The sequence below is a fragment of the Lynx canadensis genome, chromosome C2 (genome assembly GCF_007474595.2).
Source record: "Lynx canadensis isolate LIC74 chromosome C2, mLynCan4.pri.v2, whole genome shotgun sequence".
NCBI lineage: Eukaryota > Metazoa > Chordata > Mammalia > Carnivora > Felidae > Lynx > Lynx canadensis.
In genome coordinates this window covers 77,800,699-77,828,044 of record NC_044311.2, presented here as the reverse complement: position 1 = coordinate 77,828,044, position 27,346 = coordinate 77,800,699, and the positions used below count along the sequence as shown (strand labels likewise).

The following is a 27,346-nucleotide window of genomic DNA, read 5'->3' as shown; positions in this document are numbered from 1 at the left end:
ATGAAGCCGGGATAGCACAGGGCCAGGTCACTAGGACGTGTAGGGCAGTAAACAGAATATGGCTTTCATACCAGAAATGTCCCAAGATGCTGGACGGTTTCGAGCAAAAGTACACAGCGGGTCGTGAGAAAAGGGCAGAAGCAGGGAGACCTGCAGGAGGCACCTGCAGCAACCCAAGTGAGAAGTGACCAAGGCTTGGACAACAGGAGACACAGAGGAAGTGATGAGGAGTGGTCGGCGGGCTTCTGGATAGCATTGGAAGATGGAGCCATCAGGATGAGAGGAAGAGAGAAGTCAGGGATGGGCATGGGTAGACCCTGACTGGGGCAGGGAAGGCTGTGCCTCTGGGGGTCGTAAGCAGACCACCAGGAAGGGTGGGACCACACCCGGCTCCCCACAGGCGCTTCAGTTTCCATGGACACAACCCTGCCAAACAGGCACCCACGCTCTCCTGTCACCTCCGGCTCTGGAGTTGTTTGTGGGAGTGGGGAGGCATCCTCCCTTCCTCTGGGAGCCGAGGAAGGAAAAGCTGATCAGCAAAGGGTGGATGGCCACAGTCCTGGGAGCCGCTCACACGGTTCCCTCTCCATCACGAAGGAGAATGTAGGCTTTGGTGACTTTATAAAATTCATCTCTCTTCACCGTCTCTTCACCATCTCATCACCGTCTCTTGTAGCTATTCCTATGAGATAGCTATTCCAGAGAACACGGGGGAAAGTCTATGCCCAAAACTGGAAGAAGAAAGGTCATGTAACAGGCTGGCAACCTGAAGAGAAGAAACAGTCATGGAAGGAATAACTGCATGATGCTCATTCATTCATTCATTCAGGAATGTTAAATTACTTATTTAGTGCCTTCTGCCACCTTGTGTTGGTCCTCCCATTGATCTGTTTATACTCTATAGCCAGAGTGGTCTTTCCTGAATGTCCGTGGGTTCATGATGTGTGTAAAGCACATCAGTGTCTTCCCAGTACTCTTAGGATAAGGACAAAAACCTTTCAAATGGTCTATAAGGTCCTCGTGCTGCAGCAGCTGCTTACTTCCAGCCTTACTTCCTACCTCCATTCTTCTCTCTCTGGACTCCAGCCACCCAGTCCCTCTCTCGGACCCTTGAATATACCAGTCTCCCTTCTACCACAGGGCCTTTGCACAAGTGGTTCCTCCTGTCTGGTATGCTCCCTGGCCATTCCTTGGTCAGCTTCTACTTCAGATCTCAGCCAAAGTATAGCTTCCTCAGAGGATCCAACCTCAGTCACCTTATTATATGATCACACTTTTTCCCTTTCCAGTATGAATGTGAAATTATGTCTCATTTATATGAAGACCTCATTAATATCTGTCTCTCCCTCTCAACTGTAAGCATCATGAGAGCCTGTGTCTTGGCACTTTGACCCACTATTAGAGTCATAGCACCCAACACAGCACCAGTACATAGTAGGCCTTCTGTAATGTATGCAGAGATACTGTGGTGGATGAGATATAGTTCCCCCAGGGAGGATACAGCACATTGAGGCAACAAGTGAGTAGTCAATTACAAGAGTCAATTGGGAGATTGTTCCTGGTGCTGAAGAAACACTCTGGAGAGGCACCTAGCCCAGACTAGGGCAAGCAGGGAGGGTCCCCCAGAGGCAGCACCTAAGCAACAGAGAGCTTATGACTTAAGGCACTGAAGATACTTAAGCATGGTTGACATGTCAAGCAGGAGGAGGCTAGAGTGGAAGGCAGACCCCAGTACCATGTTGGAGATGATGGGAGCAGCCACGACAGAGGGAAAGCAGAGAGCAGGGGACTGCAGTGCTCAGGCTCCAGCTCAGGGACAGCCTGCCTTGAAGGTGTGGAGAGCCACTGGGGGAACTGAGGCTGGGAAGGCAGAGAGGAGGCAGTTGCTTCAAGACCAGGAGGAGGAATCACGTCGGGGAGCTCAGGCATCGCCATAGGAATAGCTAGAAGAGACGGTGGACAGATCTATTAAGGAAAGAGCATGTGGAAACTGAGCAGGGTGAGGAAGAGGGAAAAACCTAGGATGACATCTGGGTTTCTAGCCTCAATGCATGAAGATGGGGACCACAGAAGGAGCAGACATAAGGAAACAAGGGCCTTCCAAGTAAAAGGCACAGCTTGTACAAAGGCAGGGAGGCATAAATGCAGACCGTGTGTTCTGGGAACCATGGCAGAGTCCATGGCTTTGCTCTGTCCCCCAACTTACACCTCCTGGTGATGATCTCAGCCCCAGGTCTTGCCTGAGCTCCGCCATTTCCGGCATAAGTCAGAGAACCCCGGGGGACCTATGAACTCCCCTTTTGCTGGGACAGCCCTAGTATTAGCGTCACTTGCTGATTCCTGCATCACCCCTCCCCCCACCCACACTCCTCAATCAGCGTTACTCACATCCCCAGGCCCCAAAGCGTGCCGCAGTTTATGTCAGTGGCGCCCCCTGGAGCCCAGTGGGTGCCCGTGCCTGCCCCAGCTTTCTCAGGGTGGCCAACGTGTTGCTGTAGACCCGCAGCCAGATTAGACCACACGTGTTCTGCTGTGTTTTCTCTGATGTTTCAGTCTGATGCTCCCTCACAACCAGCATGGGAGATAAGGTTAGGAATTGTGTATTTGCAAGTCTGGGGTAGGGTGGGCGGAAGTGACAAACTGGTACCTGGGTGCCAAATGACACCTTGAGGTTTTGTTTGTCAGACGCAATATTATTTTTAAACTTTGAACCTGCGTGACTTTACCTGAGGCAGCTTCAGTTTCCAAAAGGCCCCACTATTCCCTGATTTCTCAGACTCAGCTGTTCTACTGCCCATGCACCTGCCTAGCCCCTGAAGCAAGGAGGGGACTGGGCTTGGGAGCACAGAGATCTGGATTTGGATTCTGACTCTGGACTTACTTTCCCCCTCTGAACCTCAGCTTCTTCATCTATGAGGAGAATAATAATACCTTGCAGAGTTGGTCTGAGGGATAAATGGAGAAAGTGTTCGTTATGATTACGGAACTACTGTTTTCAAGGTGTATGCTGTCACCCCAAAGGACAGAATTTGGATGAAATGAGGATAAGCAGGTGCAAGTTACACGGAGACCGTCAGCTCAATATGAAAGAATCCTTAGTAGTGGTTCACACGCTGCAGGTGGAAGAGATAGCTTTAGGAGGTAGTGTGTTCTCTCTCCATCATGGAGCTATTCAAGCAAAGAATGCTATGGAAGGGTTGAAGCATAAGATCAAGGATAGATAACCCAAAGTTTCTGTAATCCAGTGGCATATGATTTTCTCTTCCTCTGCATGGGCTGCAGATAAGGCCAACTTCGCAAAGCATCCACCGGTGGCTGTCCTGCCTCTTGGAACAGGAAATGACCTGGCCCGCTGTCTCCGCTGGGGAGGAGGTGAGTGTGCATGCAGGTGGCACTACCCTGGGGACAAGCACTCCAATTTCAAGGGATGCTCTGCAGAGCTAGGCTCAACTTCCCTTTTAATAATTACATTCCACAGAGTCATATCTACTCCATGACCATTCCCTTGCCTTCCGCATCCTGCCGAGATCTGCATTTACCCCTCAATATGTCTACTATCTCCCTGAAACTATCAGCGAAGAGCCTGCCTACCCTGGCAGGACATACTTGGCTTTAGGGTAGTCTCATCTATCTCCCCCCACAGTACTCGCTTGAGTAGGGGCACACTTAGGCATTTTCTGAATAAAATTCCCTCCTCTGCAAATTATTGCTATTCTTCTGAACTAGGATTCAGAATGCAAACTGAAAAGCTACATTGCCAGCTACCAGGGGCATCCAGATCATCGTAGGCTCCACGCCCATTGGCGCCCCTTTTGAAGTCCCCCTGTGGAGGATCTCAAACTAGTGACCAGCTTATGGGACAAGAGGCAAGAGCTACAGAGAACTCTGTAAACTGCAACAGAACCCATGGATCTGGGAATGCTCCAGAGAACAGAGAGGCCAGGGCAGCACATGGAAGGGACCGAGCAGTCTGGCAGGCAGAACTGGGGTGGGATTCCAGATGGCTGATGCGTTCAGAGAGAATTCAAGGCCAGGCCAGGCAGCGGTCAGTGTTCGGAGCTGGGTATATGCCTGGTGGCAGGGGTAGATCAAGCAGGAGCCAGCCCAAAAGGAAGTCGGCAGGAACTGATGTCTTCAGCCACACACTGAGGCGAGGGAAGAGCCCTCTGTTCCAGGGGAGGAAGCAGAATATAGCCCCATGCTCTGTGCATCTAGGCAGCATAGCTCAGCACAAATTTCATGCAGTAAGCACAGCCCTGTGCTCCCAGAGAGCCCCCAGGCCCTTAACTACATGGTGACTACCATTGCTATCTTGTGAGGCATCCCTAGGGAGCTGACCAAACTAGCAACGTGGAAATACTCTTCAAGGTTGCCCTGAAGGTAAGCAGGAACACAGAAGTGTTATCTGAAAGGAAAGACTGACTCTCCCACTAACCTCTCATGACTTACAATTCTCTTTCTGTACGACTTTTCTACTGCATAAAAATTATCATAAATATAGAGGCTTAAAACAGCCATTTGTCAGCTCATGGTCCTGTCAGTCAGAGGCCTGTGACAGCGTGACTGGGTTCTCTGCTCAGGGCCTCCCAGCCTGAAATGAGGGTGTTGGACAGGCTGTGCTCTTCTCTGGAATTTCTGGACAGAGAGTTTGCTAAGCTCATTCAGGTTGTTGGCAGAATTGAGCCTTTTGGCTGTAGGACTGAAGTCCCTATTTCCTTGCTGGTTGTTAGCTGGGACCACTATCACATCCCTGAGGCTTCCTTTTTCCTTGACAGATGAATTGCTCCATTTTCAAAGCCAGCATCAGAGAATTCTCCCTTGAGAATCCCTCTCAAGCTTTGAATCTATTTCTTAAGGAACACCCCAGTCCTTTCTAAGGACTCACCTGATTAGGTCAGGTCCACTCAGGTAATCTCCCTTGCTTAAAGTCAACTGTGCCATATAAGATGCCTAGTCATGGCAGTGACTGTCCTATCTTATTTATAAGTCCTGGGAGTTTTGCAGGGTATATATACCTAGGGGCTGGGGTAGGCAGGGATAGTGGGGTCCATCTTAAAACTCTATCATACTGTCCATCTGCAACATGACAAAGTCCTGGAATGAACCCTTTGTTGTCCTGTGTTCTCCCACCCAGCCCAATAATTCTCTAGGGTTTCTTTTAACTACATAAGCCTGCCCAACTTTGGCCAGCTCCCACCACTACCCTGACTACTTTGGCTTCCAAATCTCCCATTTTCTTTCTATGCCCTATTGTTCTGTCCTTTTGCATGGCTCAGGGAACATAACTCTCTCTGGCCCCCAGACACACTGGTTGGCGGGGGAGGGTCTCCTGATCACAGATGCCCACAGGGTTCCCTGCCCTGACAGCTGCCTGTACATCAACAACAACTTAGCCTTTTTGCTCTGGAGACAAATGTAATGCCATGCTCCACAGGTTATGAAGGGGGCAGCTTGACAAAAATCCTGAAGGACATCGAGCAGAGCCCCTTGGTGATGCTAGACCGCTGGCATCTGGAAGTCAGCCCCAGAGAAGAGGTGGAGAATGGGGACCAGGTCCCGTACAACATCATGAACAACTATTTCTCCATTGGTGTGGTGAGTTGGTCAAGGATTGCCTTTCTGCATGGAAGAGAAATGTTTGGGTGGGCAGAAAGGTTCTGGTCTTCTGTTGTCCCCCTCTGAGTCTCTGCTCTTTACCTCTGTCAGCTGCCCCCAGTCTTAACTTGGGTCCAAGCATCCTTGCATCTGGCCTAGGCATGGACACCTTGAAGGTCCCAAACCCTAGGTTATGGAGAAAATTCTTTCCCCTGTAATTTTAACTAACAAAAGAAAATAAGAAATTTTTTGAAAAACAAACTTACCCTTAGGATGATTTGAAACAGTTTTTAAAAAGCAACACCAGGAAATAACCAAGGGGCAAGGTCAGGAGAAGACTCTCATGCAAGCTTCCAGAATTGAGAATTCTGATCCTCCAAGGAGAACCATGTGGTCCCAAGCTGGCTTGGCTGGCTTACCTGTCAGAATTCCTTCTCTTCTGTTCTCTCGCCTGGGCTCAACTGAATTCCTACACTCCAGGTGCTCATGAACCTCTGGGGGTGTCTCCTCCCAGCTGACCTCTCAGCTGAGCTCCATGCTCCTCCTTGGTGCTTCCACAGCCTTTTGCATTCACTCCATCAGTGCAGTCTTTGCACTAAGTTGAAGGGATTGGTTTACTGTCCCCTAACACACACCCCCAACACATACACACACAACCAACACACAGACACCCCCCACACACACCCAATACACACACATACACACACTGCCCTAACACCCCCAACATACAGACACCCCCCACAAACACACACCCACACACACACCCAATACACACACACACTGCCCTAACACACACTCCCAACACAAACACACCCCAACATAATACACCCAACACACCCCCCTAACACACACCCCAACCCCCCACACACACCCAACACACATATACGCAATATACCCCACTAACACAGACGCCCAACACATACACCTAGTATACTCCCAACACACATCCCCAACACACACACACACACACACACACACACACACACAACACATATACCCAACATACTCCCTAACACACACCTGCAAGGCACATACACACATACACCACACATACACACACATAACACACATACACCCAACACACACCCCTAACACACCTCCAACACACATACGCACCCCCCAACACACCCAACACACATACTCCCAGCATACACCCCTAACACACACTCCCGATACACTTACACCAAACACATTCCTCTAACACATACCCCCAAAACACACACACACAACACACATATACCTAACACCCCCACACACACACATCCAACACACATTACACGCAAAACGTGCCCCTAACACACACACCCAATACACATATACACAACACACACACAACACACATACACTCAACACACACCCCTAACACCCCTGACACACATACACCCAACACACCCCTCTAACACAACCCCCAGCACACACACACACAACACACACACACAGAGCACAAGAACAGTGCCACACTCCTCTTTCTTCCTCCAGCCCCCAGCACATCTAGCACAACTCAGTTAGTTTGTTTTACTGAACTCAGTTTCTGGGCATAAGAGGACTGGTGTGGACAGTTTCCCAAACTGTTGAGAATGGGATCGGGGAGAAAAGAGAACCATCTATTCCATAGATAGAGCTAGGGTTTCGGAGGGGGATGCAACAAAGACACTAGCATTTATTGAGCACCTATTATGTGCTCTTCTCTACGCTAGACCTTATATATTGCAATCTCATCACAGTCTTGTGGGTATCATTGTCCCCACAGTCCCCATTTTACAGATGGGGCCTCAGGACACTTGACTAGTGAGGGCTGGGAATGACACAGGCACCCCGTGCCTTACAGTCTTTCCCCTGTTTCCCCTCCTTTGCAGTTACGCTGCCCACTTTCATATGCAAATGAGTCCCTCCAAACCAACCACCTAGGCCCAGATTGTGTGATACCTTCGCTTGTCAGCCATCCTCACCTGTGCCTCCTTTGAAATTGTTGGTGGCTTTAAAAGAAAAAGGAAGTAGAAGGGGAAAATAATAGGTAGCTTGGGGGAAGAGCAGGTTTAAGGAAAGGATTTTTTTTTTTTAATGCTTTTTTTTTTTTTAATGTTTATTTATTTTTGAGACAGAGAGAGACAGAGCATGAACGGGGGAGGAGCAGAGAGAGAGGGAGACACAGAATCCAAAGCAGGCTCCAGGCTCTGAGCTGTCAGCACAGAGCCCGACGCAGGGCTCGAACTCATGGACCATGAGTTTGTGACCTGAGCCAAAGTCGGACGCTTAACCGACTGAGCCACCCAGGAGCCCCAGGATTTTGTTTTTTAATAAGAAGACTAAGAGAAGGGCACCTGGGTGGCTCAGTAGGTTGAGTGTCTGACTTCGGCTCAGGTCACGATCTCATGGTTTATGGGTTCAAGCCCCACGTCTGTGCTGACAGCTCAGAGCCTGGAGCCTCCTTCGGATTCTGTCTCCCTCACTCTCTGCCCCTCCCCTGCTCTCACTTTGTCTCACTCTATCTCTCAAAAATAAATAAATGTAAAAAAATTAAAAAAAAAAAAGACTAAGAGAGGAGCCACGGAAGAGGGAAGGATGTTTTAAAATATGTTGTATTTACTGGATTTCAAATTTACCATATTTATAGATTTTTTTTTATTCTTACAACTACACTGAAGGGCAGTATTCTCTCCATTTTGTGGGTGAGGAAACAGAGAGTCAAATGGAGGGGTTTGCTTTCATTTTCTGACTCCTAAGTCAGCACTGGTTTTCTGTGACTACAACAGAAGACAGAAGTATCGCTGTACCCACGGTCAGGGTCTGAGAGGATGGATGATTGGACTGGCAGCATATTAAGGGGGCTCTGTGCCCCAATCGGGTTTATCTCCGCAGTTCTCCTGGCATCAGGTGGGGGAGACACCTTTCCCTAGGCCTCTTCCAGCTGTCCCCTCAGTGACCTAGGCGGACCCCTCGCTCCTTTTCTTGGCTTAAAGGCCTCTTTCCTTTGTGGACCACCAGCTCAGGCGCCAGTTCCCCCAGTGGGAACACGCAGCCTTCAGCTGTTGCCAGTGGGACCTGCCTGACAGATCTGGCGTTCGGGAGCCTTCTGGAGCGTGGGCTTCCCATCATTACAGTTTCACCAACACTTGTGTCTTTTTCCTGTAGTAACCAGGGTATAGCTTGCTAACAGGTATTGAGTGCCTACTGCATGGCAGGTACAGCTCCCTGTTGGTAGGTATAGGCATTATCCTTTGGCACTTTGTCAGGAGGAACTGGAGCTTAGAACAGTAAGGAGACAGGTAGCAGCTGGTGAGTGGAGCTGGAACCATAAGTGAGTGTCGAGCACCAGAGCTCACTGAGCTGTGGACCACGAGCCATGGGGCCTCTGCACAGGCCCCTCTGTCTTCAAATGCTTCCCCTCACAGCAACACCGTGGGGGGAGTCTCAACATCCAATGTGTGAGGGCTCACCAGTGCCCTTTGTCAGAAATGTAAATTCCGCCCCCATGACAGATCCTAGTTTGTGTTCTGATTTGGTTGGTTTGAGCCAGGTCTTCGAGTTGGCCTTTTTAACAGGCCTCTGAGAGAATTCTGATGTGGATGGTCCCAACAAAGTCTTCAGTGAGTGGAGACACCCCATCAGAACAGAGAAGAATGGCCAAAGGAAGTGGACCTACACAGGAGCAGAAACCGGAAGTGAGCTAGATAAAGGGGAAAAATGATAGAAAGGAGGGGACCCAGCCTCTGTAAGCAGCCAGACAAACGGGAGAGCTGAGTAGCAGGGCTGGGTGCCCTGCCTAGAAACTTCTAGATGGCAGCTTACAGCCATGGCTGCCTTCAGAGTCTTTAGCCCCACATCTTCTCTTTCTTAACACACTCAACTCTGGCTGCCAAAACATGATTCCTGATACCTCTTGGTCTGTCTCTACACGGTGCCATATGCAAGAAATTTCACTCACTTAGTATTTCCTGACCAGATGGATAAACACACCAAAAAGGAATAAACAGCCTCACATTAACTAGATAACCTAGCCGTAATCCCAAGAGCCATGATGATGATGGTTTTAATTCATTCTTACAAATAAGTAGGAAGGAAGGAAGTGGAGGGACAGGAGGAAGGAAAAGAAGACCATCTCATTGTCCCCCAAGGAAATGCATACAAACAGATTCTCCATCACACTCAGTGGGCAGGGTATTTATTTGCCTGGGGCTGACTTATAATAATCCAATCCGTTCATCTTTCAAGTTATAAAGAACTTCACAGTATCTTTCTCATGATTGTTTTCATACACCTTTAGCCTGTGCGTATTTAACATTCTATTGCGAAGCAGTGAGGAACCAGGACTGTTTTTTTATCTCCTTGGTATACCCTTAGGCTTCTCTCAATAAAATGTTTGCTGGGTTTGTATGCTCGCTCTTTAAAAGTTGGAAAGGGAAATTCTTGAGAAAACAAGTAGCCAACACGCAACCCTAACAGAATCTGGAGCTGACATTTGCAGAAGCTCTTCCTCCCTGTTTGACTTCCCAAACTTTGTAAGAGGAGAAGTAGGTATGTAAACCAACCCACAATTTACTTCCTTGTGATAATTAGAGTCAGATTCCTTTGGCAAAGAGAGCCTTGCAAAGTCTTTGCCTCTTTTGAAGGACCTGGAATATCTTAACTGATAACAGATGTCTGTTGCCTTCTGTGTATGAAGGCAATGACAATGACTGCTGCTGTGGTGGCCCCAGGTGGTAAAGATTTTGCCCTGACAAGTTCACCTGGTCCCCTTGGTGCCAACAGAATCCATGTAATACATGGAGGGATAAACAGGACACACACTCTCCTGGCCCATCTAGAGAGTGACTGTGACCTCAGTGCCACCACATTTCTATCACCTACTTACATGCCAGCCCACTCCCAGTGAAGAACTGGGATAGTTGGCCCTCTCAGTCCCCCTAACTGATAACATCCATTGGCAGGAGATTTTAAACATAGTCATTCAGGCTGCTACTTCCTCTGGCTTCTCTGGCCTCCTCGTCCCTGGTCTTTATTTTTGGATTTGCAGAAATGTCAGGATGGCCAGGTATCAGTGACAGGAAGTTGAGGACTATGAAATAATGCCTGGGGTATGTGTAACTCCAAATACCTCAAAGGCTCTGCTTTCACTGGGCCTTAACAGGAGGAGTGAACAGCTAATCCCTTGATTCAATGAAATCTATTTCTGATGCTAGGGGAACCCAGGGGCCAAGGAGAGGCCACAGGCATCACGCTAACCCACACACCATCTTCCCCCTTCCAGATTGTATTTCTCAGGCTTCACCAGCTAAGTCTCCACCATGATGAGCCTCCTCCCCATTGGGGAAGTTACCAAAAAGTTATCATTTTCCCTGCAACTTTTTGGGTTTCCTCAGTGTCATGTTCTTGTCTGTCACCTGTGAGAGCCATGCAGGTACTAAGACAACGGGACTCACTGAGAGATGTCTTGGACAAGGCATCTGCACTCTTTTTCATCCTCCAACCTGCCGTAAGTTTTCAGAACAAGCCAGGTTCCAAATGATGTGGTTTATTACCTTCTTTGTCTTTTTATCAACGTAAGCTGCCAAAGTGACTTAGACCTGCATTTGTCCGGTATGGTAGCCGTCAGCCACATGAGGCAATGGTGTGCTTGCAATGGTCCTAGTCTAAATTGAGAGATGCTATAAATACAAAACATACACCAAATTTCAAAAATGTAGTAGGAAAGAATTTTAAATATCTCCATTTTTTAAGGTTTTATTTATTTATTTTGAGAGACAGAGTACAGGCAGGGGAAGGGCAGAGAGAGAGGAAGAATCCCAAGCAGGATCTGCGCTGTCGGCACAGAGCCTGATGTGGGGCTCGAACTCACGCACTGTGAGATCCTGATCTGAGCTGAAATCAAGAGTCAGACACTTAACCGACTGAGCCACCCGAGTGTCTGAATATCTCAATAATTTTTATATTAACTACATGTTGCATTGATAATATTTGTTAATGAAATATATCATTAAAATTAATTTCACCCTTTTCTTTTCACTTTTTTAATGTGGCTACTGGGAAATTTTCTATTGATTTCTTTTGGACAGCACTGGCCCAGACATCCAAATGTCTCAGAGCCCAAATGACTGCTGCTTATATTTGGAAGGGGCGCAAAAATCTTTTGGATTTTTAGTTTTAGCTCAGGAAAGCACCACCCATCTTCTTTTCTGTACCCGAAACCTCAGAGAAAGGCCCCCAGAGCGTGTGGCCTTCAGAAATGCCATCATTGCAATTCTGGTCCCCTTGTCCCTTCAGAACAGAAGTCTCATTTTGCTGTCATTATTACCAAGAAAGCGTTTGACTCATTGTAGCACTGGCTTCCAAAATTTAAAAGAAATCACGATTGAATGTAAATACACCCAGCTCAGTGCCCGGCACAGAACTCAACAGAAGGCGCAGGTAAATCTCCAGGTAGAGAAACATGGTCAGAGTCAGAGTCTTTATTAGCATGGCCTTTTCAAGACTGAACAGCAAAGGAACTGCTCAGCTCTCCCCTGCTACTCTGTGTATTTGTCAAGCGATTATATTGGAACCACATGCTTAACTAATAATATGGTAAAGGCTGGTCTCTATGAAAAGCAGCTTTGCAAAACATAGTTAAAAAAAAAAAAAAACAACTCTGAATAATCAGAACTATGCAGAGAGTAGGAAGCCTGTGCACAGATTCTGGAGAATAAGAAAATCAGGAGCCAGTCACAACAGTCCTGGTGGAGGGGGGGGAGGTGTGTGTGCGGGGGTCGTGAAGTACAAATCATGCCAGGCAACATGTGATGGCTTTTTTCTTTCGTTTTCCTTCTTTCTTTTCTTTTTTCCTGACAGAAGAAAATTAGTGCTTCAAAGGAACACAAGTAGATGAAATGTTTTCTTGAATCCCAGAGAAGCATTTGACAGATGTCACATGAATCTTATTCAGGGTGTTCACAAACTTGCTCAGAGCGCGGGAGGGAGAGCCAAGGCCTTGCTGCCTGGGGGAGCAGCACAGGCCGCCCCCCACCCCCCACCCTGGGGATAGACGCTTCAGGGCCTTTGTGCATCGCCCACCTCGTGTCCACAGTGGGTGCCTAACCAGGACCTGCAACCCTCCATGGGACTTAAAGGAAAAACGAAACCATAACTAGAGCTTGAATGTTAAATTCCCAGAACATTATTTCAGCAGGGAGTGTTTGCCAACCGCAAACCAAGCCCGTATCTTCAACTTGCCTCTGTAGTGGGCTCCTAGCTGGCTTGGCTCCTCTGCAAAGTATTACAGAAGCCCCTCTTTGCCCCCTAACTTGCTTCTGGACTTTCTGTCTTCACCATTAGCCTGTAGTTTCTTCACCACACACAGCGCATGCGCCAAAAACCTTCTTCACTGAACTCTACCTCCTGATGTGAAAAGAATAATGACAACAGTCAGAAATTATCTTTTGTGAGTCTGCATCAAGAAACGGAATTAATACGCATCCACTGAAATGGAATTTCAGTTCTGTTTTAGCCACACGGTCCAGTAAATGAGTTTCTGTAGCGTTTTTCCTGCACGTGTCTGAGTCAGCTCCCTTGTTTCTGTGTCACTCCCCACCCCAGCCCAATTCGCCTGTTTATTTCTAAAGCCCACTGCCCGCACCCAGCGTGTTCACACGAGGACTGAGTGGTGAAGGGGCGGAACACATTCTCCTGCGGGAAGATGAGACTCTTAATGAGGGTGAAAGACCAAGTGTGAGGTGGAAGGTGCGCTCAATTTTAGGTCTGAAGCTCAGGGTTGGTTCTAGGGATCAGAGATGCTAGAAACAAGCATGAGAACTCGAGATGGCCCATGAATGTAGGCCGCAGATGGACTGAGGGTTGAGAAGTTCTGGTCAGGGGATGGAGAGCCTGGAAGCATGGCATCATGGGAGTCTTCCTAACTGAGCTCTGAGGTGCAAGTGGCCAGTGGCACAGCAAAGGCGTGTGCAAATAGGAGGACAGCAAAGTGTCCATCGAGTGTGGTAGTGAGACTCCTCTTGACCTTGGGGAAAGTCCTTTCTGTGGAAATCAAGAAACAGAAGCTAGAAGTTTAAACATATTTTTATTATCCACGAAGCCTGTTATTCAATGCCACTAATTATTTCTACTGATATGGATGATTAGAGTTAATATATAACAGCACCTACCAACGTCAGTTTTCTGGTTTTGACAATGTACTGTAGTTACATAAGATGTTATTGGGGGAAGCTGGGTGAAAGGGATACAGGAACTCTCTGTACTATTTTTGCAACTTCTTGTGAGTCTTAAAATATTCCAAAATAAAAAGTATTTTTTTAAAAGAGTTAATATGGCAAGGCATTTCCAGAAATTCACACTCAGCTCCACACGCGGGCTTCTGCACTGCAGCTGCCCCCACACCCAGACACCCTCTCTCTCCTCAAAGGGCAGCGGCTGTCCCCTTCATTCACCCTGAACTGTGGCAGAGAGGGGAAGCTGCAAGGAGTCGGCTGACATAGGCTCTATAAGCACTGGTGGCCTTAGCCCCTAACCTTGGACCTGGTGTTCACCCTTTGTGGGAGCCTCGTGTTCTGCTCTCTGACATGGACTCTCAGGTTTGGGGGATTTCAGTGAGAGCCTGTGTGCTTCCTTTCCTTTCCACATTGCAGGGTCATGACCACTAACCAGGTGTCTGCTTTCCTCTCTTTCCCTTTCAGGATGCTTCCATTGCACACAGATTCCACGTGATGAGAGAGAAGCACCCTGAAAAATTCAACAGCAGGTAAGAGTGCCCTAAGGCTGCATCCCCGGCTGCACTGCCCGCTGGCCCCTCCCGCCCCTGGAGGCGCTGGCCAGACAGAGGCCTCCACCTGCTCTCACCCAAACGTTCTTGGCCCGGCCGCCCAAGGACTTCGCTTTCCTGCCACGTTGCCGTCGCCGGAAGGAGGGTTTCCATTTCCAAGCAGAAAACACTGTCAAAAACCTGCCCTCCCCTCCCAGAGGATGTTGTGCAGAGGGAGGGATTGCGGGGCTGGCAAGGAGGGCGTGGCGTGCCCGCCTTGAGGGGTGGGGATCTGCTCTTGGCTAACTGGAACCCTCTTCGGGGGCTTGGCCGCTTTCTCTAGACGGAAAGCTCCTGCAGCCCCAGCCCCCTAGAATTTCTCTGGGGAGGGGCAAGCAGAAGGGCAGGGGCCTCAGCTTCTCTCGGTCTCAAAGGGAGGGAGCCCGGAGGGCCGGGAGGGCGGCGCCTCTGCGTCCCCTGACAGCAGGGGGCAGCAGAGGGAGGCCCCTGCTGGCGCTGTGAGACCTGGAGCCCAGCACATTCCAGCCTCAGCCTGTGTACCCTGTGTGTAGCCTGGATGTTAGGTCCAAAAGTACAAGAAGAGAGAAAACCAGATCTTTTGCAAACAAAACTAAGCCCTTCTTGCTGGCAGGAGCGAATTTGCAAGAAGTGAGTTTGACTGGCATATAGCTACCCCTGGGATTGTTGCAATACCTTTCTCCATTCTCCTTCTTTATTTCTTCTCTTTGGTTCTCCATCTTTTTTCCTCTTTGTTGTGCCATTTCAAGATGACCATTGGATCCCATCCCACCCTCAAGCAGGTGGGTAGGAAGAATGCAGACTGAGCCTGAAGGGAGTGACTTAGTTAGCAGATAGGATCCTCTTCACAGCAGAGGCCCAGCCTTGTCTGAAGACATCTATTTAAAGCCTCACACTCCCAAAGAGCGCCACCATTTTCATCCCTACTCCTTTCCCCTGACCTCAATGCCTGGGAGGTTAACTGGGAAAAAGAAAGTCCTTAATGTAACATACTTCAGCTTCAGGAAAAGTGATCTGTGGGATCTAATAGCTGAACTCATCGTCTCTTTAGGGTGGGCATTCTGTCCCAGGAATATTCCATCTGGCTGTCTCACACGGCTTGTGCCCAACTCACAAATCACTATTAACAGGTGATTGTTAAGAGTGGGTCCAGCCCCACTCTTATTGCAAACACAGACTCACAGATCAGCTGACCTTCTGTGTCACTCTCACATCCACACTAAATCTTCTTTCTCTTCTGTCCACTGTAGACTTTTTGGGTCCTCTTTTCACAGGGGTATCCTTATGCATAGTCATACACATGTACTTGTTAAGATGCCATATGCTTGTGAAATCCATAAGGGCTCTGTTCGTGCATCCATTCAACACTAGCTTTTGAAAATATACTCTATGCCAGGCACTGTTCTGTAGGTGTTTTGGAGAGCCATGTGTAGGGACTGGCCATCCAGTGCTGCAGACATGCATAGTGACTTGTGTTAAGTGATATGAATCGAGGTAACCTATGGGAAGGAACACAAAGCAAGGGCACGGAATTTGGTGTGGTGGGGCTTCCAACCATACAGATGCCAAGACCGGAAAACAAGGATGTATTTGCCAGGTGGACAAAAAAGAGAAGGGCTGCCCAGGCCAAAAGAACCAAATATACAAAAAGATAACAAGGAGTGAGAGAAGGCAGAATGCTTGGGGTAGAGCAAGCTGTGCTGGTCTCTTGGCAGGGAAGAAGCAAAGCCCCTATAGTTTGTAGAGAGTGAGGAAGCAGAGGGAGGGAGAAGTTTCTCCATATTCCAGAAATCAATAGGTCAACGTATGATATAAATAGAGTCATCTTCAATTATTCACATGATTAACACAATTAGGAAGCTACTTCTATCAGGGGAGAAAAAACAGTTGTAATTGCACATTTCCTGGTGATCTGGTGACTGTTTTTCCTTCCCACTCCCCCCAGTTCCATTAATAAGACTACTCTGTAGTGAGGTGCACACCCTTGCCCTGGTCGAGGTCAAGGTGTTGTGGTGGCCTGGGATGCCAGGCACCCAGATTTGTGTGTAAATCTGTGTATCTGCAAGTAAGCGGAAACATAGTGGCATAGAGGTGGGCCCTGTTTCACAGGTCCTAGAACCCTTCCCAGTAAGAACTTTGAGTCCATGCTGCTTCTCCTGTGCCTGCTTGCTCATGTTGAAAATACTCAGGAGTGCCCAGTTTGTCCACTGAGAGGCAGGCGAGCAGCCATTTTCCCCAGGCTTCCTTATTTAGCTTTGGAGATGGTTTTAAATAGGCAGGTGGTTGTTGCCATGGTTACCCCATTACACCAGCGGCTAAACTTAGGAAGGGCCACAAGGGATAGGAAGAAAGCTTGATACCCGGGATTTGGAAATGTAAACGATATTATCAAACAAGGCTTCATTTTACTCGGCTGAACTTAGGTTTTCCAGAGAGTAGTCACTGCTTGGCTGGATGCCCTTACCATTAAGGTGCAGGACTGGGCCCTCAGGGATAACCCTGAGGTTCAATCTAGGGTGTTGTAACTTGTTTTGTTTTGCTTTGTTTTGTTTTGAACTTGGCAGTGTGTTTTGAACAGGGCTAGCATTTATCAGGAAGCTCGAATTTTTCACATTGCTCATTCAGTTTTCTTCTCAGAAGAATTTTTAACCTGAGGTACAAAGGCTGCAGGGGCTCTGAAAACACTTTGAAATTGTATGTAAGACATTGAGTACAATTTTCAGGAGAGAAAGTCCATAACAATGAGAAGGCTCTCACAGGGACCCATAGCCTTCAAGTGGCTAAAAGTCACCATTCTGAGGCTTCTTTGAATCTTAAAGGGGGGTTGAGTTTTGGTTGGGGTTTTAGGAAATTCTTCCTCCAGTGGCTTCTCCCCACAGGTTGTTGCCAGAGAAGGTAGCTGGTTGTACAAAACGGAGTTATGCCCCTCTTGGAAATAGCTTTGTTAACGGAGCAAGAACCAGACCCAAGGATGCAGGAACGTGAGCCATGTGTGATGGGCAAGGAAAAGAAAAGCCTTTAACGGCAGAGATGGGGCTGTATTTGGTACACTGTACATCCTAATCATCGACAGGCTAATAATTCATTGTTAACTTAGGAATATTATGAAAATTATCATCTTGTAGTTGGCATACACATACAGAAGACAGATTTGATTTAAATGAGGATTCTAACATGTGTTAGAAGGTGTTCTAGGCTACGAGGGTAAATAAGACCCGGTTCTTGCCTTCAGGGAATTCACAGTCTAGCAAAGAAGGAAGAATAATCTTCAAATATTTTTTACAAAGTGATTTTCACATACAAGGAGGTCCCATTTTGTAGGTCACATAGCATAAAAGAATTTGGATAGTATAAGACACTAATTAATGGTTGTATCCCTACATCACCTGTAAATGAATTTAGAGTACAGAAATGGTGTTATAAGGGAACCAAACCAACTCTTTTTTTTTTTTTTTTTTGAGCTCTTACCAGGTGCCAGGTGATAAACTAGGCTCTTTAAATACATTAGATTACTGAAATCCCATGATCACCCTACAAGGCAAATATTAGATTAAGGCATTTTACAGATAAAGACACTGAGGCTGGGAGAAGCCAAGTCACCCACCTGAAGTCACATCTTTTTTTTTTTTTTATAAATGTTTATTTATTATTTAAAAAAATTATTTTTACATTTACTTACTTTTGAGAGATGGAGAGAGGCAGAACACAAGTGGGGGAGGGGCAGAGAGAGAATGAGACACAGAATCTGAAGCAGGCTCCAGGCTCTGAGCCGTCAGCACAGAGCCTGACACGATGTGGGGCTCGAACTCACAAACCGTAAGATCGTGACCTGAGCCGAAGTTGGACGCTTAACCGACTGAGCCACCCAGGTGCCCCAATGTTTATTTATTCTTGAGAAGGGGAGGGGCAGAGAGAGGGAGACAGAGGATCCAAAGCCAGCTCTGTGCTGACAGCAGAGAGCCCACTGTGGGGCTTGAACTCACAAACCATGAAATCATGACCTGAGCCAAAGTCAGACGCTTAACTAACTGAGCCACCCAGGTGCTCCAAGTCATGCATCTTTTTAAGCGCCAGAGCTGATGCAATTCTAAGTTAGCTCCTCCAGAGTTCAAACTCTGTTTTCTGTACCTGATATCGTCCATGGATTTCATTTATTAAATATCAGACACTCTGATGGGTACTATATGCATGATCCCACTCAACAGAATAACATGCAAATTAAGTGCTGCTATCCCCGTTTTAGAGATGAAAATATCAGGGTAAGGAGGGTAGAGGTTTTATCAACTCTATCCACCTGAGGATTGCCTCTCATGGGAAAATGCCTGCTGAGTTCCAAAGGGGACAACAGGTACACCATCCAGTCTTAACTTATGTGGTATGACTCTTCTCCCTATCTCAATGTCCACAGCACAGAGCAGGACCGATTATGTGATTTGTGTGACCCAGTGCAATGTTAAGTACAGGATCCCTTGTTCAAAATTATTAAGAATTCCAAGTCAGTGACAGCAGAGCTTTAATTAAAACAAGTACAGAGCCCTTCTAAGTGTGGGGCTCCTTGCAGCTATGCAGATTTCACTCCCATGAGCTGGCCCTGGCAAGGAGAGAAGAATTTATTTTTTCAGTAAACCTCACATTTGCTAGGACTCACAGGGATGGGGGAAGTTTGCAATAAAGGTAAAAGAATAGGGGAAAGAGGGCTTCAACTAGGGAGTAGGAAAGGGATTATCAGTACCTCAATCAGGCAGTAGTCAGTATTAGCAGATGAGCTGATGATACCACTAAAGTCTTCCTGATATCCAAGAACCAGTCCTCCATGAAGTTTCTGGATTAGCTCTCTGTGAGGCATTTTATATGTGTGTACATATGATATATACATGAAAGCTACCAAATTGCGATGTCACTGTGGTTGAGCATCCAGAAAGAGAAGTCTAACTGTGGAATTTTTTCGTTGTTGGTCAGAAACTCAGAGCACTTGAGGAATGTGTTATTCCAAACCTGTTGAGTGCCATCCACTTGAATATGTCCCTCAGCAGTTTAGGCTGAAGCAAGATATTTCCTGTTAGGCCCTTCAAAGGGACCGAAACAGTGCTTCATTCCTACCAAAAGCTGACCACCTTTCCCAAAAGCCCTCGGGTAATTAATAGATTCTAGAGTGTTAGCTTTCTTGGAACCAGGCCCATGGAGTAGTTGATGAGGGGTTCCCTCAGAAGCCCTAATGTAGCCTGAGACCTTAAGAGGTTGGAAATACATCTTGCAAATAACTAAGCACTTAACAGATATTTATAGAATGAGGCAGCAGGGTATAGTCTACATTGGCATCAAAACTTGGCCCTGGCACTTACTAGCTGTGTGACCTTGGGCAAGTTACTTAATCTCTTTAATCCTTTGCTTCCTCCCCTGAAAATCATGCAAGTTTGCTGTAAGCATAATGAGATCATGTGTAAGTTCATGGCACACAGTAGGTAATCAATAAACATGTTATTGAAAATTGTTCAGTGACAAGCATGAGGAAAGCATCGCCATAAATTGCCAATAAAAGGCTTTTCTGATACAGTGGCTAGTGGGATTCGATCAGTGGTCTTTGCTTTATTGGGATGGCCCTTGAACTGAAAAGTTGGAGGCCAACTAAAAGTTGGAGGAGACCCCATCTGTGATACATTGAATCTGTCCAAATCCCTCTCCTAGGGGATGGGAGGATAGCATCAATTGGCCAGGATTGATTTGGGTTCTATAGGATTGGATCTGTAGAGAAAATTCCCTTTATAGGCTCCATGAGTGTTTAAGAGGCAGAGGTGTGGGGTCTGAATACCAGAGATTCCAAGTTCAGGCTAGAGACAGGATCAAGACCGGGGTCACGGACCCCAGCTGACATGGTAACAGGAGAAACAGGGTGGGAGTAAGGGGAAGTTGCAGGTGCCATGGACTCCATGGATACCTAGGGCTTACCAGCTGGAACCATGGAGTGCACCATTGGTGGGTAGGGGGTTGGCCAAGGGCAGTCAGACAGACACTGGAGACGTGATGATCCTCCATTCATGCTGACTCTTGCCTCACCCACTGAGCACCTCTTCTCCTACTTTGGATTTAACAGAGATATTCTGTGGGAGGGAAAATAGAGGCCAGCAAAGCTCAAATCATACAATTCTGGAAATGAAAGGGGCTCCTCTCTTGAATACCTGTAGTATGCTCTGTAGTCACAAGCATAGACTGTATCACCATTTACATAAGATTTTCTTTTTTTAGCTAAAAAATGAAACCATTCTAAGTTATTCTTTCCAGGAGCCCTGTGAGGTAGCCCAGTGTTACAGCCCAGATGTTTGACTTTCCCAAAGCATAAAGGTACGACAGCAGTGACACAGCAGCGTGGAAAATCCTCACCATTGGCAGCTTCATTCTGTGCCCTGAATTTGGTTTTGTTCCTCCTTGTCTACTACTTGGCACCCCAAGAGACACCTGCCCTAAGTACCTGGAGGTTCAAACTGTCTGCACCTGTTTCCCTCAATATATCACACGATTTTTTCAAACATTTGGAATTCAGAAAAGCCCCAAATGAAGTTGATTGTGGCATTTCTATTTTTATTCTTACTCCCATAAGTATTTATAAAGGAAATGCAAACCTTGTGTCTTGTGTTCAAGTGCCTTTGACTCTTCAAGTTAGTTCTGACAGAGCAGCGTACTTAATTACTGGAATGTTTATATACTAGCCCACAAAAATGCTTTATTCCCCACCCTCCCCACACCCTTCCTCGGAAGAGACGCAGGGAGTGAAATGAGTGAAATATGGGTTCATGTTTTTTTCACCAAGCATTCATCATTATGCAGTTGCGTAAGTTCAGGGTTTTGATTTGGTTTGGTTTTGGGGTTTTTGTTTTTTGTTTTTTTTTTTTTTTTTTTTGGCTGTCTTATTTGTTTACAGTCAGCCCTTGATTCTTTGCAGAAACAAGGGAATAGCAACATGGGTCATTTAGAGCTGTGAATGGTCAAAGATTCGAGGAGGCTGTTATGAATATTTGTGAGCAGGTCTCTCTGCCCTAAAAAAATTCACAGTATTTTAAATAATCTGATGAAATCACATTGAATCTTCACATTTCCTTCATTTTCCTCCTGTCTCCCCCGTGCATTGGAACAGATAGCACAACTTCTCAGACTGATACACAGGAGCAGCCTATGATATCTCGAGGCTCCTTACAAAGTTGCTGGTTTGCCAGAACAGTTCCTTATTATAGCTTAACAGGCATTTTCTTCTAGCCCTTGCTAGGCTAAAACAAGAAAGGTATGATTCATGTCAACAAAGAGTGGAATCAGTTTGTGATAATATCAAAAGGAACTTGAAAGCAGGCTATGTTTTCAAGTCTTTAGGCCAGATAATCCGAAAATTATCAGTATTGATTGATTGATTGATTTTTAGAAATATTTCCATCAAAGGGCTCAAGATGTAATATATACTCAAGTTCAGAAGGGTTAAGGTCAGAGTGATAACCTCATGGAAGAAAATCAAAGCACACAAATTCAAAGCAAGGTAAGAACTGGCTAGGTCCTCAAATGTGTTGACAGTCTGGATGCTTTCCAGAGGGAAGAGGTCAGGAAAGTGCTGGAATTTAATGTCTTATAAGGAAAGGCTGAATCTGGGATTATTTCATCCAAAGAAGAGATGACTTCGGGAGAAGTGATTATTGACCTCAAATATTTAAAAAAGTATTTCTCATGAAGGAGGAATTAGGTTATTTTGCATGATAGATCAATGGGGGAAATAACTAGAAAGACCACTTTAAGCACCAAACATAGGACATCAGTTCTACCAATTAGAACCATCCTCAAGTGCAGGGGACTACCAGGGAGTGCATTTTCAGGTATTAAATGTTCAGGCAGGTGCTGGACAAACATCTGGGGCTCCAGTGGGGCCAAGTGCCGAAGCGTGCAGGTGCTATTGTCAAACAATCTGGATATAAATGCTGGAATTACATGTGACTTTAATCAAGTTGCTCATCTAAGCCTCAGTCTACTCACCTGTAAAATTGGAATGTAATACTATATTTGTTTCCTATGGATGCTGTAGCAAATTACCACAATTTTTGTGGCTTAAAATAACATATTATATTAAGTGATGGAGGTCAGAAATCTGAAGTAGGTCTTACTGGGCTAAACTCAAGGCATCATCAGGGCTACATTCCTTCCCTGAGGCTCTAAGGGGAGAATCCATTTCCTTACATTTTCTTGTATCTAGAAGTTGCCTGCATTCCTTAGCTGTGGCCCCCTTGCATCTTTTTTTTTTTTAATTTTTTAATGCTTATTGATTTTTGAGAGACAGAGCGTGAGTGGGGGAGGGGCAAAGAGAGGGCGACACAGAATCCAAAGTAGGGTCCAGGCTCTGAGCTGTCACACAAAGCCCGATGCGGGGCTCAGACCCACAAACTGTGAGATCATGACCTGAGCTGAAGGTGGACACTTAACCGACTAAGCCACTCAGGCACCGCCTCCCTTTCCATCTTTAAAGCCAGCAGTGGCCAGTCCAATTGTTCTCGACATGGCATCCTTCTTATAGTCTCCTTCTGCCTCCCTCTTCCACTTAAAATGATCCTTGTGATGATTTATGATGAACGTACTCAGATAAATCCATCTCAACGTCAGCTGACCACCAATTTCAATTCCGCCTGTAACTTTGATTGCCTTTTGCCATACAAACTAACATATTCATATTCACAGCTTCCAGGCATTAGAACATGGGCATTTTCAGGACATCATTCTGCCTACTACAAGTACCTTACCTAAGTACCATAGCATTATTTTGAAGTTTCAATGAAGCAGTTCATTTAAAGTGCTTATTACAGAGGCTTGGCACATTGATGCTAGATTATTATTAATATTCTCATTATTACAAAGACAGAGCCTACATCAAACAATAGTCATTTTAGATGACTCAGAAACCCTTAAAATTCTGCGATTTAATGACTCTCTGAGAGGGACAGATAAATATCTGTTGGTCATAGGATATGAATCATCACTGTAGCAATATATGACATGCTTTTTTTCTCTTCACTTATCTCGATAAAATTTTTTGCATGCATTTAGCATTATGGAGTTTAATACTATATCATAAAGTATCATTACATAATACATTGAAATCGCATTGTAAATAATTTGTAAAATTTAGAAAAGTCGAAGAAAAACCAGTCACTCGTAGCACCATCACTGAGAAACAATATTATCATTTTGGCGCATTTCAGCAGTTGACTTGATAAACATATTTTTAAATATTTGTGATAACAGGTTTTTATAAAGTTACACGTACCATTCCTTAAGCAGTTTTTCTTTATACAAGTAATTAAGGCTTAGTGTGGAAAAACAAATAATATTGTCCCCCAGGAAATAAACACTGTTAGCATTGTAACATATTTCTTTCTGCTCCCACTGCACAATTTTGCTTACTTGAGAACACACGGTATACACTGGTTGAAAACACTGTTAACACAGTAGCATGTACAGGTTATGGAGGGAGGCGGATAGAAAGGAGCTGATTAGAGGGAGTTTATCCGCAGGGAGAGTCTTCTCTGATTAGAAAAAAAATCCCAATGATTTTGTTCAGTCAGTATGAGAGTTTTAAAGCTATCACTACTCAAGTCCCTTTGCAGGTGAAGGAACCACTTGACCTGTTCTGCAGCTCTACTTTTGTGGAAGGGAAATTTGAAAATGCGAATCTCTTTGCATAGTTCCTCCTCCTGTGCTCCGTTTTGCTGTGCTAGAGTAAGACCAGTTTGTGTTTTCCGTGACCAGCAGAGGTAGTAGGTATGGCCGTCCGAACTATGTAATGGTGGAGTTGTTGTTTAAGCGCACATACTACCAGTGTGTTTATTAAAGTCCTTGAAGGGTGGTTTTTCCCGATGTTATCAGGATGGCTCCAGCCTACACCGATGGTGGGAGCCATCGTTTATTGAATGTTTTCAAGCATTTCATGTACTTTACTTTTAACTGGCACAGCTCTCCAAGTATAAGGTGAATATTATGGATCCCTTGTACAGATGAGAAAATGGAGGCTCAGGGAGGTGATGCAGCTTGCTCAAGAACATACAACTAGGTAACAGGGGAGCTGCTATTAAAACCTCCGTCTGACTCTGAAGCCTCTGTTTATACTGCTGCTCTTCCCTGCATCTCTGCATGCCCAGGTTGGTGCCCGTGACCAAGGAAGCACCCAAGCAAGAGACTAGGGAAGGACCACAGAGACAATGAGCGGCCCCATGAGAAAACCTTCAATAAGCCAAAATATATTTTGTTTTGTTTTGTTTTTTGGAGAGGAGGAGCAGAGAATGTGTTGGGACTTGGCCTCAAGTGTGTGAAGGACTCACAACAGGAAATACTGACCACACCTTCTTACTTTTCATCTCGGCTCAGAAAAGAATGAGAGGGGGGGAAATGTGCTTCTCAAGTGAGGAATTGCTATTTTGGATGAAAGGAAGAATCTCCTGGCCTGGAGACCCATTAAAGGCTAAAATGAGTTATTGAGAGAAGTTATGGAGTATCTTGCAAAGGGTTTCTAAAAACAGAAGCCAGACTCATTCATCTGGGATGACAAACGCACCATCTTCTCTGAGCCCCAGGGGTGAGCGTATTGTACCCACCAAACGAGAGTCCTCTGCTTCCCGCCCAACAAGCAACTGGGGTGTCCCCTAGGAGACCTTTGCCTCCTATTTGTTCCTAGCTCCCAGCTGGTCCCCATGATGCCCCCGCTAAGGATTGCCTCAGCAGCCCCCTGGCCATCTCGATGCTCTTTGTTCTCAGGCCCCCAGTTTGGTAGCTGCCCATGTGTCTATCCTGTTTCTGTTGCACAAGCACCTGCTGTCACAATCCATGCCCCATTTTATAGAATTTAAAGTCGCCTGCCTTGCCTTTGGGACCCTTTAAAACATCTCCCAAACACCAGTCCAGCCTTATCGTTTGCTTGCTCCACTGCTCTCCCCTAGCCCACTCTGCCCTTAACTCCTCAGTCTAGTATGGCATCTCCTTCTGGGGCCTAATCATCACCTATTGCTTGTTTCCAAATACAGTCCAAAATATTCGAAACACTCCCTCCCTGACCAACCCCAGCCCTGGCCTCCACTTTCTCTTACAATCCACCTACAAGGTTTTTGACACATTTTTTCCCACTTTGATTTTTTCCTCCTTGTCTCCTATCTGTCGTTGTTCTGAGGCTACACTGTTCTTTCTCCACCTCATTCCTAAGCTTGCTCACTCAGAGAAGTGAACCGTTTTTGGGGATCCACTGACCTAAAAAGCAGAAGAATGCTGCTGCGCATGTTCCCTCATTTGGCCCAAACGTGTTGAGCATCTATTTGGTGTCAATATTGTGCAGGGACTGAGGAAATATGGATTACCACAGCCCCTATTTCCAGCAGCCCATGGGCTAGTTGGGAAGATGAGCTTGTACAGAAGCTATCACCAACTGTATTCGTTTCCTAAGGCTGCCATGACATATGACCACAAACTGGGCGGCTTCCAACAACAGAAATTGATTCTTCCACAATTCTGGAGGCTAAAAGTCTGAAATCAAGGCGTCAGCAGGATTGGTTCCTTCCCAGGCTCTGAGGGAGAATCTGTTCCATACCTCTCTTCTTGCTTCTGGTGGTTGCCAGGAATTCTTGGCATTCCTTGGCTTGTAGCTGCAAAACTCCAGTCTCTGCCTTCGTCTTCACATGCATCCTCCTTCTGTATCTCTGTGTCTCTGTCAGATTCCTCTCTTCTTATAAGGACACCAGTCATTGGATTGGGCCCACCCTAATCCAGTATGACATCATCTTAACTTGATTACATCTGCAAAGACCCTATTTTCAAATACAGTCACATTGACCAGTGCTGGGGTTAGGACTTCAACAAAGCTTCTTGGAGAAGACAGTTTAACCAACCATACTAACCCTCCCTCAAGCCCTCACAAAAGAAGGAAATCTAATATGGCAGGCTTTGTTTTAACATGGAGACAAGAATAATGAGTGTTGTGAAAGCACCTAACTGAGAAAGTGGGATTAGACTTCAGAAGGAAGGTTCTATTTGAGTGTGAGATTGAGAGAGAAATGGGAATGCCCTAAGTAAAGAAGGAGCTGGGTGCATGCTAGGAGGAGAGATGCAGGCTGGGCAAAGGGGTGAGAGGACCCTGGATGTGAGGAGAGGGGCTGATGGTTCTGAGGTGAGGTGGAAAGGCAGGTGGGAGAGCGCTGTGGCAGGATCTCAACATTCTGCACAGGAGTTTGCACTTTATCCTGCAGGTGAGTGAGTGGATGGGAAGGGAGTCAGTCAGCAAATACTTTTTGAATAGGTCAGTGAGGGAGTGAATTATCTTTTGAAGTATTTCCAGAGCCAAAATTTCAGGGCTCCTAGAAACAGGGGGAACTTTATACTGAAATGTATGGGTGTACAGGGTGTTAGGTCAGAGAGAGACCCAGAGACAGAGAAGGTAACCCTCAGGGAGACAGAAGGAAGAGGGCTGTCAGGAGAGAGGGAACAAGAATCAGTTCTGCTAATCTGAGGGAGTTCGTACGTCAAAGGGCCCGAAAAACTGTGGAAACCAACCACGGAGCTTTGTGTCACAAGCCCTGAACGGTGAAGCACGCTGTTAGGTTGTGGAAGTAGAAATCCATATTGACAAAAATTCCAGATGTCATTCTCTGTTCCTCAGATTCTCTCATGCAGACGTTGGCTCGGGTGGCCTTTAAATTTAGCATAGGTGGCTCAGTCGGTTAAGTGTCAGACTTAGGCTCAGGTCATGATCTCATGGTTTGTGGGTTCGAGCCCTGCATCAGCTCTGTGCTAACAGCTTGGAGCCTGGAGCCTGCTACAGATTCTTTGTCTCCCTCTCTCTCTGCCCTTCCCCTGCTTGTGCGCTCTCTCTCGCTCTCTCTCTCTCTCTCTCTCTCAAAAATAAATAAACATTAAAAAAAATTTTTTAATTTAGCTTGGAATGCTTTTTGTTTTTATCTCCAAAGAAAAAAATATCAGAGT

General features: G+C 46.2%; 1 protein-coding gene across 4 annotated transcripts in view; it reads left to right on the top strand.

The window, feature by feature from the left end:
- The window catches only part of DGKG (diacylglycerol kinase gamma), a 202,419-nt gene that overhangs the window by 103,184 nt on the left and 71,889 nt on the right, over positions 1 to 27,346 (top strand). For all 4 annotated transcript variants that reach the window (XM_030329775.1, XM_030329772.1, XM_030329774.1 and 1 more), the window contains 3 exons: positions 3,283 to 3,372; positions 5,435 to 5,595; positions 14,259 to 14,323. In XM_030329775.1, the coding sequence (XP_030185635.1) occupies positions 3,283 to 3,372; positions 5,435 to 5,595; positions 14,259 to 14,323 (316 nt within the window). The remainder of the gene's footprint in view (positions 1 to 3,282; positions 3,373 to 5,434; positions 5,596 to 14,258; positions 14,324 to 27,346) is intronic.